The sequence below is a fragment of the Sminthopsis crassicaudata genome, chromosome 1 (genome assembly GCF_048593235.1).
Source record: "Sminthopsis crassicaudata isolate SCR6 chromosome 1, ASM4859323v1, whole genome shotgun sequence".
NCBI lineage: Eukaryota > Metazoa > Chordata > Mammalia > Dasyuromorphia > Dasyuridae > Sminthopsis > Sminthopsis crassicaudata.
The window spans coordinates 428,371,981-428,386,402 of NC_133617.1; the positions used below are offsets into that span (position 1 = coordinate 428,371,981).

The following is a 14,422-nucleotide window of genomic DNA, read 5'->3' on the forward strand; positions in this document are numbered from 1 at the left end:
AAACACATGCACTGACCTTCCTAACCTTATTTGGAAACATATTGTTGGTTAAGTCAGAGTGAGGAAATATGCAAACAAAGGGTCTGTCTGAAGAACTGAACAGCTGCCATCAGTAGAAAGATTGGTCAGAACTGGGACAATGCTTCAGCAATATGAAATTGGTCCTTGTTTCCCAAATGCCAGAAGAAGCCCAGCTATAGAATCAAAAAAAAAAAAAAAGTGTTTTAGTGAAAGTAGCCTAAAGTCCATCTATTCAACTCAATCCCCTGACCCATTTTATGGATAAGATTTGGAAATTGAGCAGTCAGGTGACCTGTCCAATGTTACATATCTTTTCTTCTTTTTCCAACCCTATCTTGTCATAAAACCCTTTTGGATATCTGTTCCTCTCCAGATTTCCATTAAATCCCTAAAATAATAATTCTTTATCATTCATATCATTGTATTCATTATATATATATTATTCTCTTTTGTACTTTTTTCATTGTACTACTTCATGTATTTTGCATGTTTCCTGATTTCTTCATTGTTTTTTACAATACAATATAAAGTTGTCCCATTATATTTAGATACAACAATTTGTTCAATCATTCCATTTTTTTTTTACCATTTTCTATCCTTTTTAAAGCAATTTTTACTAGTATAAAAGATGCTGCTATGAATATTTTATTAAAGCAATTGGGATATATATATATATATATATATATACATATATATATATATACATACTCAGTTACTCAGGCAACAAGTAATTATTAAGCACTTACTCTATGCCAAGTACTATACTAAATACTGGGAACACAAGTAAAAGCAAAAAGAAAGACAGTCCCAGCCTCAAAAAACATATTCTAATAGAAGACAACACATAAAAGGGACCTGAAAAGGAAGGGGAAAAATGTATCTGCATAGTATAGTTTGAGTCAAAAGCCCAGCTAGGAGGAGAATAAAGGGTCAGCCTGGGCCATTTTAAATTAGAGGCCCTAGAAAGAACTCACCAATGAAAATGGAGCCAGCAAAGTAGAATGGTGTTCCAGGGTGAAAGGGTGATGGAAGTTCCAGGGTAAGAAGAGAACTAAATCATGGTGGCCAAGTCTAGAGAAAGTAAGAAACAAAGGAGAAGAATGAAGTTTGGCTGGCCTGAACCCATCTCCAAAACATAGGGATTCTAAAAGAACTTTGCCAGTGGGAGAAGGGGACTAGAATGGCACAGGAATATTTTAGTTTGAAAAGTTAGCTAAGTCATGGTGGTGAAGTCTGGAGAAGTCAGGAAAGAAAGAAAAGCAAAGTTCAATAACTGTTCATATGATCCAAATTATTTTCTAGAATTGAGTGGACTAATGCACATCTTGTTGTTTGATTCAGTTCTGACATTTTAATGGCTATGAGGTGAACTCTCAGAGTTGAAAAAGTTCAATGCCTTAACATTGAATAAAGAAATTATTTGTGAATCAAGTAAAGACCCTAGTCAAAAGGTTATAATTCCCTAGAATAAAGGAGAGATGAGGGAAGAGGAATTATTAATCATTTAGAGAGCATGATTATAGCAAGAGTTATGAGACAAAAAGGTAGTCTTCCTGAGATTCCCTGATACAACCCCTTGGGTCACCAATAGCCATCAGGTACCTTCTAATATTATCAGCATATATATCATACATCATGATCTTTGTAGGCCAGAATCTTTCTTTTAGAACAACCAGCCACAGACTAGGATTGTATGGGAATTAGAATAAGCATATCTGTTGAAAAGCCTATGCTGAGATCTACCTGTGTGCCAGATAGGGCATCCAAAACTGTGCAGTGGAAAGAACACTGAATTTGGAATCAAAGAACCTCAGTTTAAAAACGATTTTCCACTCACTATTCATGTGGTCTCATTTCTCTTCTTTAGCCATTTCTTTAACTATAAAAATTAAGTAACTGGACTAGCTGACCCAGTATGATTCCTTCCAGGCCCAAATTCCATGACCCATTGACCCAAATGTGTAAACATGTCTATAGGTATTTTTGAAGAAAGACTGTTTCTAAGGAAACAGAATATAATTTACTCTTTTTTTCTGTCCAGGTGGAAGATTTGATTGTGAAATACAGGAAAAAGAAGAAGACTGTGGCAGGGATTGTTGTGGAGCCCATCCAGTCAGAGGGTGGGGACAACCATGCATCCGATGACTTCTTTAGGAAGCTGAGAGACATTGCTAGGAAGGTCAGTGAAGCTTTTACATAGGTAATAATTTAATTTGCATAGTGCTTTTAAAAGTTTGCAAGATGATTTACAGATGTCATTTCATTTGAACTCCATCTACTCTGGGATTAACCTCATGTTAAAGGAGAAACTAAGGCCTATGGAATTTGTGATGTGCCTAATGAAGGAAGATAAGGAGTTCCATTTTTCTAACTCCAGTGCTCCATCTGCTGCAATGTGACTAGACCACCTGGATTTTTCAGGCTTTTTAATCTCTCAACAGGAAGGTTTAAAACTATTTTATATATATATATATATATATACATATATATATATATATATATATATATCTTTGGTAAAGGAACATAGAAACTCTAAACCTTCTTAAAGAGTTGACCTTAGCATCTTTCAAAGAATTTCTCAGGGACAACACAAGGATCAATATTCCCAATTATCAGCACTCTTTTGCCTTAAAGTTTAATTTTTTTATGCTTTGAATAATTTTTTTGAACTTGTTTTGTGATTTCATTGATATAGGGCAGAAACATCAAATTCAAGACCAACAAAATTCCCAAGCAGAAGCCAGTTTTAAAAATAATTGGGAAATTTTTTATCAAAATTAATAAAACTATAATACAACAGAGATAATGTTAGTTTGTGATTCTCTAAGTCACTATGTGACCTACAGGGATCCTCTTCTAGTTGAGTTTGACACCACTGATGTAAGGGATTTCTGGTGAGGAAACTCAAAATACATACTGATACAGATCATTGGACTTCTCAGCCTTTGGTTGACTGCTTGTAGAGAAGATTGGGAGTGTTCAGATTTTTCCCCAATCTTCAAGTCTACCATTTCTATTGAGGATTTTGTTCCCTTCAATTTTAAATGTTTCCAAGATGACCTCATCTACTCTCTTCATCTTTCTTGAGATCAGTCCTTTCTCTCTGAGATTGCTGAGAAATGGGAGAGATTTTTTTTCCTCCTGAGTATTTTCCAAAAAATAGGTTCCTGGAATTCTAGGACAGCTTCTTTTTTAACTTTCTTTTTTGTCTTTGAATCCTTAGTAATTTTCATTACTTTGACATGCTAAGCACTCAATAAATACTTTTTGAATGAATAAATGAATTTATTGGTGAATGTATATTATTTTCTCAAGAAAGTCAAGATCAAGGACTTCAGCCAGATAAAATATTGATTTGGATTTTTGGTTGAGCAAATATTTAACATTCTAGTTTTGTTCAACAGTTTGAAGAAGCATGTGGGGAGTGCTGGTTCAAGCTAATTCTTTTTTTTTTTTTTTTTTTTTTTTCCCCTGAGGCTGGGGTTAAGTGACTTGCCCAGGGTCACACAGTAGAAAGTGTTAAGTGTCTGAGACCAGATTTGAACTCCTGAATTCAGGGCTGGTGCTCTATGCACTGCTCCACCTAGCTGTCCCTCAAGCTAATTCTTAAGATGGGTAGGGAGAAGCAACAATTTTCATTTGCTATAGGGCTAAATAAGATGCTCAGGTTTGGTTCAGAATGACTTGATCTGTCTGCCTTTTTGGTTCATTGTTTAGTCCAAGTTGAAATTCTATCCAGCTCTCTTTGCAGTTCATTTTCTCCTTTCTTCTTAACACATCCTCTCTCTTCATGCAGCATGGATGTGCCTTTTTAGTGGATGAAGTACAGACTGGAGGGGGATGTACCGGCAAATTCTGGGCCCATGAACACTGGGGATTAGATGATCCAGCTGATGTAATGACCTTCAGCAAGAAGATGATGACAGGAGGATTTTTTCACAAGGAGGAATTCAGGCCCAATGCTGTGAGTACTTAACTGGTTCTTAGTTTCCCTATGTGGGAGCAAAGGAAAGGAACCTATAGAAATATTTATTTTAGTATACCTTCTAAATGCAGAGGAGTGGGAAGGTGCTTTAAAATGGGTTTCTCCCATAGAGTGATATACCTTTGAAGAATGAAAAAGACTAGTGAAATGGTCCTTTGTTTGGTGTGTGTTTATACAGGTATATTTAGTACAACTGAAACTGATAGTAACAGGGGTCAGGCTTGATGTTTAAATAGCTAAATTGGGACTTGAACATACAAAGTCCTGAAATCTTTGAGTATTCAATTTTTGCTGGTATGAAATCTCTTAATTCCTTCAAAATACAACTCAAGGGCCTCACAAGGCTTCTAAACACCCATCCTCCCACTCAATCATTAACCCTCTTTCCCTCTTGAAAATATGTATTTCTTTAACCAAAATCAGATTGCTCAATGTCTTAGAGGAGAAGTAAATAAGGGAGGAAATGAGGAAAAATTCAGAACACAAGATCTTACAAAAATGAATGTTGAAAACTATCTGTACATATATTTAGAAAAATAAAATACTGTTGAGAAAAAAAAGAATGAATATTTTACTTTGTATTTTTTTTTTTTTATTAAATCTGTAGTTTCATTGTAAGGCTGTGGTATCAAATTCAAATAGAAACAGATGCCTGGTGTAGCATGCTAATTTAGAAAACCATAATTTAACATTATCTGTGTTATTATATTTTTATTTATTTTATCAAACATTTCTCAATTAGGGGGCAGCTAGGTGGTGCAGTGGATAGAGCACCAGCCCTGAATTCAGGAGGACCTGAGTTCAAATCTGGTCTCAGACACTTAACACTTCCTAGCTGTGTGACCTTGGGCAAGTCCCTTAACCCCAGCCTCAAAAAAAAAAAAAATTCTCAATTATATCTTAATATAATATAATATAATATAATATAATATAATATAATATAATATAATATAATATAATATAATATAATATAATATATTAAGAAGTCCAACATGTCTGGTGTCATTCTAAATGAGCAAACTCTCATCACTAATGCAAGTCAGCAGCTATAATTGAAAGGTTAAATAACTTGTCTAGTAAAACACATCTAGTGTGGGTATCAGAGACTAATTTTCTAAACATTGTGCCTCTATATTATGAGAGATTCAGTTTTATGTAGTCTTCTTTTTCTGTTCTATTTTGTATGTAGAAATCCTAATGTATTTACATATATATATGTGTATGTATATATATATATATATTACATATTGTTTTGAGTAGGCTTTGGGAGACACAATATGTGGATAGAGAGCAGTCTTTGGAACCAGGAAGAATTATATTCATGTTTTGCCTATTATACATATTCTCTAAACACCCCAGATAACTCTCTAAAATTTTATAAATTGCAAAATGCATTAGTATAAGTAGTTTCCTTTTTTGAGAGTTCCCTATACCAATAAAATCACAAGTCTCGTACCTATTTTATGTGTGTGTGTATATATAGTTTTATTTTTTTATTTTTTATTTGTATGTATGTTATATGGTATTTGGGAGGCTTCTATCATTATGTCCCTAGCAGCTACAACACAGTGCTTTATACATAACAGTCAGCCCTTAACTTCACAATAAATATCTATTGAATTGAATAAAATCATATAGTGAACAAGCATTTATTAAGTGCTGACTATGTACCAAGCACTGTGCTTAGCTTTTGTGATACAAAGAAAGAAGTTTACATTCTAATGGGAGAGACAATATTATATATCTATCTATCTATCTGTGTGCTTGGGTGTGTAGAGTATAAATGAACATTGATCTCAGAGGTAAGGTACTAGGAATGGGGAAACTGGGAAGTTTTCTTCATAAGGTAGAATTTAAACTGAATCTTAAAGGAAGCCTAGGATTTTAAAAGATAGAAAGAAGGAAGAGCTTTCCAGTCAGACATAATATTGCAGTGATATGGAGGCTTTTGAGGTTTGACTATAGATATTCCCTAATATTTGTGTCTCTTTTTAAAGCCTTTCCGGATTTTCAATACTTGGCTTGGAGACCCTTCTAAGAATCTGCTGATTGCTGAAGTCCTCAATGTCATTAAGAGAGAGGACCTCCTCAGTAATGTTACTCATGCAGGGAAGGCACTATTGACTGGACTGATGGATTTACAGGTAACCAACCATATATGGAAATGAAAGTTTCAAAGGAATTGCTTAGAATCCTCTAGGACAGCACTTGAAATCTCTCCTTTGACTCTGACTGCTCTGTAATCCTTTCATCTCCTGCCAAATACATCTGCCTCCCAAAAACATCTGGATCAATATGGTATATCTAGTCACAATAATAATGGCTTTCTCATCAATCCTGCAGGCAGCCCTATGCCAGAGACCAAATCAAACTCTATAGTTCACAAATTCCTTTCAGGTTTGATACATTCATAAGAGTTCTGTGTTAAAGTAGAGAATGAACACAGGAACTCTGATTCTAGTCATCTGCAAAAATAATAAGTTATAATTCTGAAAGACTGTCTTGCCAGTTGGGTCCTCAAGAGACTTGGAGAACGAATACCTTACTCATATGTAGCCATACCATGCCCAAGCATTTCTCAGTTTTCCCCTTCCTTTCCCTCCTCCATCTGGAACACTTAGGGCCTCCATCTCACCCTCAACCCAATAATTTAACTTCCATTCTAAAGGCATTTACATTCATACCAATGTAAGGACTAAAAATAATTCTCAAAACGTATCTTAAAGCCTGGACAACAGCAGGGGTCACACTGCTTCGAGATATGACCGGAACAGCCATAGACTGTGTACTTCATCCTTCACTGACTTAGAAGGTTGTTTTTACAATCTGTGTAAATACTGAGCTCCCCCCGATCTAGAAGCAACTAGTCACACATGACCGACATTGCATCGGGAGAGCTGCTAAGCTGTGCAGGGCTGTTGGACTGCACCAAGAAAACATCAAACAGCCTTTAGAAGGGGAAAATTGCTGCTATTATTATATCTAAGCAAATGCCTTCAGTGAAAGCAAAATGACACCAGGCTTTTATTTTTCCCCCTTTGGCTGCTTTCTTTGGATTTGGTTCATGTCCAAACAGAGGCAGAGGAGGGAATCAGGAAAATGTCTTTGCAATGGGTTAAATCATTACTCCCTGCTAAGATCCTCTTTAATCTTCTGGCTAGTACAAATAGGAGAAATGACAGAAGTAGTTTATTTTCCCATGTGATTTATGGCCCAGCTCAGAGTTGTTTATGCTGAATCTTGGATTGCACTCTATGTGCCTAACCCAAGTCAAGGAGTACAGAATCAACTCATCATATAGCTGCCTCAGAGCCATGAGCTAGGTTCTGTACAGAGACAGAAATAGCAATTTTGGACTATTGGGGTGGGATGGGATTATAGTCAAAATTAGAGGAAAAAACAAATAATGAAACTGATATCCCTGGAGCTAAATAATGAGAGAAACTATGCAATCCAAGTGTAAGTTTCAGGGAAAGTGCTATTTCGCTGGAATATTTTTTTCCAGCTTTTTCATACACATCCTTGATTTCTCTGCCTAATGAAGCATATCCATGCTCATTGCAACCAACACTGTGGTTTGTCCTGAGGAGAGGAGGAGAGAACTGACCTCTCATTAATTAAGGTCAAATTTTGCTCTCAAAGGAGATTTGGTACCAGCTGCCAAGAAGCTTAAAATAATAACATGTAACTGTCTTTTTCTCTGGTGTAGTTCTGTGAAACTGCCAAGCTTTTGTCCTTTCATTCATAGATTAGCCATGAGTTTGGTTTGTTGTTGTTGCTGTTTTTCATTTCATTTATATTATTAGAATAGGTCCATTAATATCAGAATTTGAAAAAAAAATCTGATTCTAGGTAAATTGAAATTTCTATAAACATGGACAGAAGGACAATTATTTGATAAATCACCAGCTGCTTAGTTGTATGGGACACCATTTCTCTGGATTCTTCCAGGAAGGTTAGGAAATATTTGTATAGTCAGTAGATTGATCTCACTTCCTGGGCAAGGGTACCTTGGGGAATAGTTAGTTATCAACCAGTTGGTTTTCAACTAAGTTAATAATACAATATACCAAAAATTTGGGGATGCAGCCAAAGCAACCCTGAGAAGAAAGAGCAAAAGAACAGACTAATTAATTGAAATGCAACTAAAAATATTTTTTAAAATCAACAATTAAACACTAAGTTAAGAATCATTAAAATCAAGGAAATGATTAAAAAATTGAAAAAATAGAATTGGAAGCTATTTTTAAAAAATAGGCTAACCACTAATTTAATTTAAAAGAAGAAAGAAACCAAATTATCTATATCAGAAATTTTTAAAGAATTCATTACAAAAAAAGATATATTAGAAACTTTTGCCCAAATATATTAACAAAATTAATGAAAGTTTACAAAATATTTAAAACGTCAATGAAGCTTTAAAAAAATTTAAGGGATCTTGGAATACACAAAAGCATCATATGATACATTTTGAAGTCATGATATGCCTTTTTGGATCATTAATCTACCATAAAATGTTGTGGAGGAAGAACCTGACAATAACTCTGCTTCTATCTTTGGCCTGATTTGAGGGAAGTTTACCTTTTCAACTGCTTTTCCCCTGTCGCATCCTTTCTGAAGTTCTTATTACTTCCCTCTTCTGTGTCTTCCCATATTGCAGGCCCGATACCCACATCTCATCAGCAGAGCAAGAGGTAGAGGAACATTCTGCTCTTTTGATGCTCCAGATGAAACTACAAGGAACAAGTTAATTTTAATAGCCAGAAACAAAGGTAGGGGGGCAGTGAGCATGTGGTATAATCCTGGGGTTTTATCTCTTGAAATACATATTATGCTTTTTCATCTGTGCAAGTTATTATTTGTCCAACTGAGTACCATATTGGCAAACTAGCCTGGAAGAAACTTCCTCAGTTTTGTTATACTATTATTTAACATGTGTCTAGAAGGTCACATATGGCAAGCTCAGAGATGACCTGATTTTTCTTTATTGTTTCTAAATTCAATAGACTTGCACTTGGGAGAACTGAATTCTACTATTGGCTCTGAAATTAACTAGCTATATGACCAGGTGTAAGTTATCTCAAGTGGATCTATCTGAGATGATTATTTCTATGCCTATGTATCTATATTCCTATGGACCACCATTCCTTTATCCTTAAATTAAGGGGTTTGAGCAAGATGATTTCTAATGTATCTTCCAGGTCTAACATTCAGTAACACTAGTAAGATCATTTAAATATCTTTGTGTAGTACACTGTGATAGGTACTGAAAATGCAAAGAAAAACAATACTCTGCTCTCAAGAAACTTACAATCTAATTGGAGTATAAAACAGCCATACAAATAACAATATGTTAGAATGTGGTCAATGCTGGGAGCAGGGTTTGAGAATAGGGGAGAATGAGAAATTAGGCAGAGCAGGATTCCTTCATCACTTCAGACATTAGGAAAGAATTTATGGAGTTTGTTTTGCCTGAGTTTAAGCCTTGAAGGAAGAAAAGGATTTCATCATATAGAAAAGAACCCATTCCCTTTATGAAAGAAAGCTTATATGAACATATAAAAGGGAAGAATGAAAGTAGAGAAAGGCAGTAAATCAGTTTTCTTACAATATAGAATCTTCCAGAAACAAAAAGTAGGCTGGAGTCAAATTATAGAGAACATCAAGCACTAGGATAATGAGTTTCAATTTTGCACTGTAGCAATAGTCACTGAAGGAATTTGATCAGAGGTTAGACCTATATGTTGGGGAGGTTTCAGCATCCTTAGGCATCAACATTATATAGGATGATCTGATCCTACAAGGAAATGTTATGGGCCAGAACTTGAAACAAGGTACTAAGTGGAATTGAGGAGACAAGTGGTTAAATCTAGTTTAGTATTGATTTAAGCCTACAACAAATAATGGTTTCCTAGTGATGTAATGATTGGAGTACACTCAGTATATAGCATATAAGCAAGAAGCTCTCAGGGCCAGACACACAACCCTAATCTTGGAGGCGGAGACAGATTCATTCCATTTTTCCACCTTAGCTGGAGGCTTTGGATTCAGAGGGAGCTAGAGGAAGAAGCTGGAAGAGACAAAGGACTAGTGGCAAGAGCTCTCAGAAGCAAGGAGATAGGCCTCTAAGAAAGTTAACCAGGCTATTTAGAAAGATACAATAAAGGATCTGAACTTTTAACTCCTGGATGAATTTGAGGTGATTATTACACTGAACTAAAACTAAGACTGCTCCCAGAAGCTCCCCAAGAAACCTGCTCCCAGAGAACATTATATTTTAGAGAAGAGAACATTACAGGTCTCCCCTCTAATTGGGGGGTTAGACATGTTGTCTCCCTGACTATATCAGTAGTTAAAATAAAGGTCTAAATGAGGATGACGGCCATGGTAGCTAAAAAGAGCAAGGATTATTGTAGAGGGAGAACTAATAGGATTTGACCAACTGAGTGAATACATAAAATGAAAAGAGAAATGCGTTAGATGATGTAAGAAAAACCAAAACCAAAACCATTGCTTTTCAATTCCAATGGTCTTGTGATGAAGAGAGCCATCTGTACGCAGGGAAAGGACTGTGGGGACTGAGTGTGGATCACAACATAGTATTTTCACTTTTTTGTTGTTGTTTGCTTGTATTTTATTTTCTTTTTCATTTGTTTCCTTTTTGACCTGATTTTTCCTTGTGCAACATGATAATTGTGGAAATATTTATAGAAGAATTACCCATGTTTAACATATATTGGATAACTGGAAAGGAAAAGGGGAGAAATCTGGGACACAAGGTTTTGCAAGGGTTAATGTTGAAAATTATGCATATGTATTGAAAATAAAAAGCTTTATAAAATATAATTCCTATGAATTAAAGAATATTAATGTTTATATTACTATTAAAGAAATTAATAATTTTTTTAAATTTTTTTATTATATATATATATATATTTTTTTTTTTATAATATTATCCCTTGTATTCATTTTTCCAAATTACCCCCCTCCCTCTATTCCCTCCCCCTGATGACAGGCAATCCCATACATTTTACATGTGTTACAATATAGTCTAGGTACAATACATGTGTGTGAATATCATTTTCTTGTTGCACAATAAACATTAGAATCCGAAGGTACATGCAACCTGGGCAGACAGATATTAGTGCTAACAATTTACATTCACTTCCCAGTGTTTCTTCTCTGGGTGTAGCTACCTCTGTCCATCATTGATCAACTGGAAGTGAGTTGGATCTTCTTTATGTTGAAGATATCCACTTCCATCAGAATACATCCTCATACAGTATTGTTGTTGAAGTGTACAGTGATCTTCTGGTTCTGCTCATTTCACTCAGCATCAGTTGATTTAAGTCTCTCCAGGCCTCTCTGTATTCCTCCTGCTGGTCATTTCTTACAGAGCAATAATATTCCATGACCTTCATATACCACAATTTACCCAACCATTCTCCAACTGATGGACATCCATTCATCTTCCAGTTTCTAGCTACAACAAAAAGAGCTGCCACAAACATTTTGGCACATATATGTCTCTTTCCGCTCTTTAGTATTTCTTTGGGATATAATCCCAGTAGTAGCGCTGCTGGGTCAAAGGGTATGCACAGTTTGATAACTTTTTGGGCATAATTCCAGATTGCTCTCCAGAATGGCTGGATTCTTTCGCAACTCCACCAGCAATGTATTAGTGTCCCAATTTCCCCACATCCCCTCCAACATTTATCATTATTTGTTCCTGTCATCTTAGCCAATCTGACAGGTGTGTAGTGTTATCTCAGAGTGGTCTTAATTTGCATTTCTCTGATCAGTAGTGATTTGGAACACTCTTTCATGTGAGTGGATATAGTTTCAATTTCTTCCTCTGAGAATTGTCTGTTCATATCCTTTGACCATTTATCAATTGGAGAATGGTTCGGTTTCTTATAAATTATAGTCAGTTCTCTATATATTTTGGAAATGAGACCTTTGTCAGAACCTTTGTTTTTAAAAATATTTTCCCAATTTGTTACTTCCCTTCTAATCTGAAATTAATAATTCTTACAATACTTGGTATAGAGGTTATATTTTATAGATGAGAGTACTTTAATCCCAGGGAGGGGCAAGTGGATTTGTCCAAGATCTTAGAGCTACTAAGTGCTGGAGCAGGTTTCTTATATCCCAGTCATCCATTACACGTAGGCTATTGACCTACAATATTTGGTTTTGTAATGTACATTCACCTGATAGAGGTTTTAAAGTAAATTAGCAAAAATACTGCTGATCCCTATGTGACAAAAGAAATGTGTCATTGTCAATGGAAACCTATGCTGTTAAGGGGACAGAGCTTGTTTGGTGGCTTCAGAACAAAAGCATGCCACAAAAACATATAATTGACAGCCATTTATTAAAAATCATTCTGAACAATGCTCTATGCTCAGCTCTTAAGATATGCACTAGTGTATATATAAGAGGGGAAAGTACAACATAAATACAAACATCAAATGTCACTTTTACTCCTCATGTATTTTGTTTTGGTACAAAAGAATTTTCTTTATTTTATGCTTTATAATATAAATCTTTTGTTTCTGAATATTTAGAATCTTCCTTCTGACCTTTCCTCATAAGAGAAATTACTGTCACGAAAGTTACCAATAATCTTTTAATTAATGAATCTAGTGGTCTTTTCTCAGTCCTCATCCTTCTTGACCTTTCTGTAGCATTTAGCTCTCCTTTGGCACTCTTTCTTGGTGCTCCTCCTGTCTGTCTGTACCTTCTTAGCCTCCTTGTCATATTTTCTGTCAGTGGAAGTAGCCAACCCAAAAGCTCTACCATGGGCTCAAGTCTTCCATTCTTTTCTCTCTCTCTACTTCTCTTCTATTACCTAATCATCCCCAATGGGTTCAATTATGATGTCCTTTGTGTAGGTATACTATCCAGCTCTGATCTCCCTCCCTAATCCTCAGCTATCTTATAGAAATTTTGAACTGCATTTCAGATTCAACATGTTCAAAACTAAACTGCTTATTTTTCCCCAGATATACATCCCTCTTCCAAATATACTATTTCTCACAATGGCATTACCATTTCTAAAGACAATCAAGTTAGCAACCTCAGAGTCATTGTCAACTCCTTACTCTCCCTCATCCAAAGTTAGCAAAGTTCTGTGATTCTACTGCTAGGATATCTCTTGTGTTCATCCCCTTCTCCCTACTCACATGACTGTCACTCCCTTTGGTTCAGGCCCTCAGTGTCTCTCTCTTGGACTAATCTCACTGGTCTTCTTGTTTCTAAACCATCTTCCAGATAGCTGCCAAAGTGAAATTCCTAAAGCATAGGTTGACCATGTCACTCTCCTCTTCAATAAGACTAGTAGCTCCTTCTTTCTCTTAAGATCAAATATACTTTTATTTTGCATTTGAAGCCCTTTACCAAACTGGCTCCTATCTACTTTCTCAGTCTTAATATAAATTTGTCTCCTTTACACTTTCTATGAAAACCTGAAAGTGCTATGGAAAATGTGAGTTATTATTGTTAGTTTTATCCCTTAGGCTTCTTGTATTCTTTGATGTGTACAGAAGAAATAAAATAGGACAAAAGTAACAAGAATATTCCTAACCTTTCCACTTTCTCTCCTTGCAGGTGTAGTACTGGGAGGCTGTGGTGATAGATCTATCCGTTTCCGCCCAACATTGGTCTTCAGGGATCACCATGCACATCTTTTCCTCAACATTTTTAGTGACATCTTAGCAGACTTCAAGTAAAGGATTATTTTTCCATTGCACTGAGAAGGTCTCAATCTCCACAACTGTCAAATTGATTAGTTTGCCTATTTCATATTTTCACTTAAAGTACCAAAAGATGAATCCATAAACTGGAGGGCTGTTTTTTGTTTGGTTGGGTTGGGTTGTACGGGTGGGTGGGGTGTATTAGGTGGTTTGGGGAGATAGGAGGAAGAAGAGGGGATTGGTTTGGGTCTTCTTTCCAACTAAGCCAATATCACATGCTGATTTCAACACTAAATTCCTTTAGTGCCCTGGACACAGGCAATCTTTGGGTGGGGGCTGTCAGCACCTTGCCTAAATTTCTCTTAAAGCCAGACACGAGACCTGTGCATGGGCCTGGGAGTTAGAAAACTACTGAGTTTCAGATCTGGTGTCATATCCCTTTCAGTGACCAGTTTGTTTAATTTCCTCCCTATGCAAAATAAAATAAAATGGGATTATTCTAGTCTAGCCCTACAGGGGACATAGAAAGATCCCTTGAAGTACAGAACTAAAGGATAAAATTGTATTTCAACTGCAAAGTGATGAGGTCAGGTCAAGAGAGAGTGGAAATAGGGGACTGCTGGCCCTCTTAGAAATGTCAGTTCACTCCCAGATGTGACCTGGCCCCCAGGGGCTTTATCTGGCTGGCTTGATAGTCAGCTTTTATTTTATCTTTCCA

The 14,422-nt window shown here is 35.9% G+C and overlaps 1 protein-coding gene and 1 long non-coding RNA gene across 2 annotated transcripts in view; one reads left to right on the plus strand and one right to left on the minus strand.

Annotated features, from left to right (window-relative positions):
* ABAT (4-aminobutyrate aminotransferase) overlaps positions 1 to 13,850 on the plus strand; it is a 125,617-nt gene extending 111,767 nt beyond the window's left edge. Inside the window, exons 12-16 of the mRNA XM_074280515.1 lie at positions 2,063 to 2,200; positions 3,818 to 3,985; positions 6,004 to 6,150; positions 8,667 to 8,778; positions 13,619 to 13,850. Coding sequence (XP_074136616.1) covers positions 2,063 to 2,200; positions 3,818 to 3,985; positions 6,004 to 6,150; positions 8,667 to 8,778; positions 13,619 to 13,740 — 687 coding nt within the window. The 3' untranslated portion in view covers positions 13,741 to 13,850. The remainder of the gene's footprint in view (positions 1 to 2,062; positions 2,201 to 3,817; positions 3,986 to 6,003; positions 6,151 to 8,666; positions 8,779 to 13,618) is intronic.
* LOC141550159 (uncharacterized) lies at positions 15 to 8,658 on the minus strand. The gene is made up of 3 exons (XR_012484529.1): positions 8,588 to 8,658; positions 996 to 1,092; positions 15 to 194 (listed from the first exon to the last, which is right to left on the minus strand). It is a non-coding gene; the product is annotated as an uncharacterized LOC141550159 (long non-coding RNA).
* Positions 13,851 to 14,422: the final 572 nt, after the last annotated feature.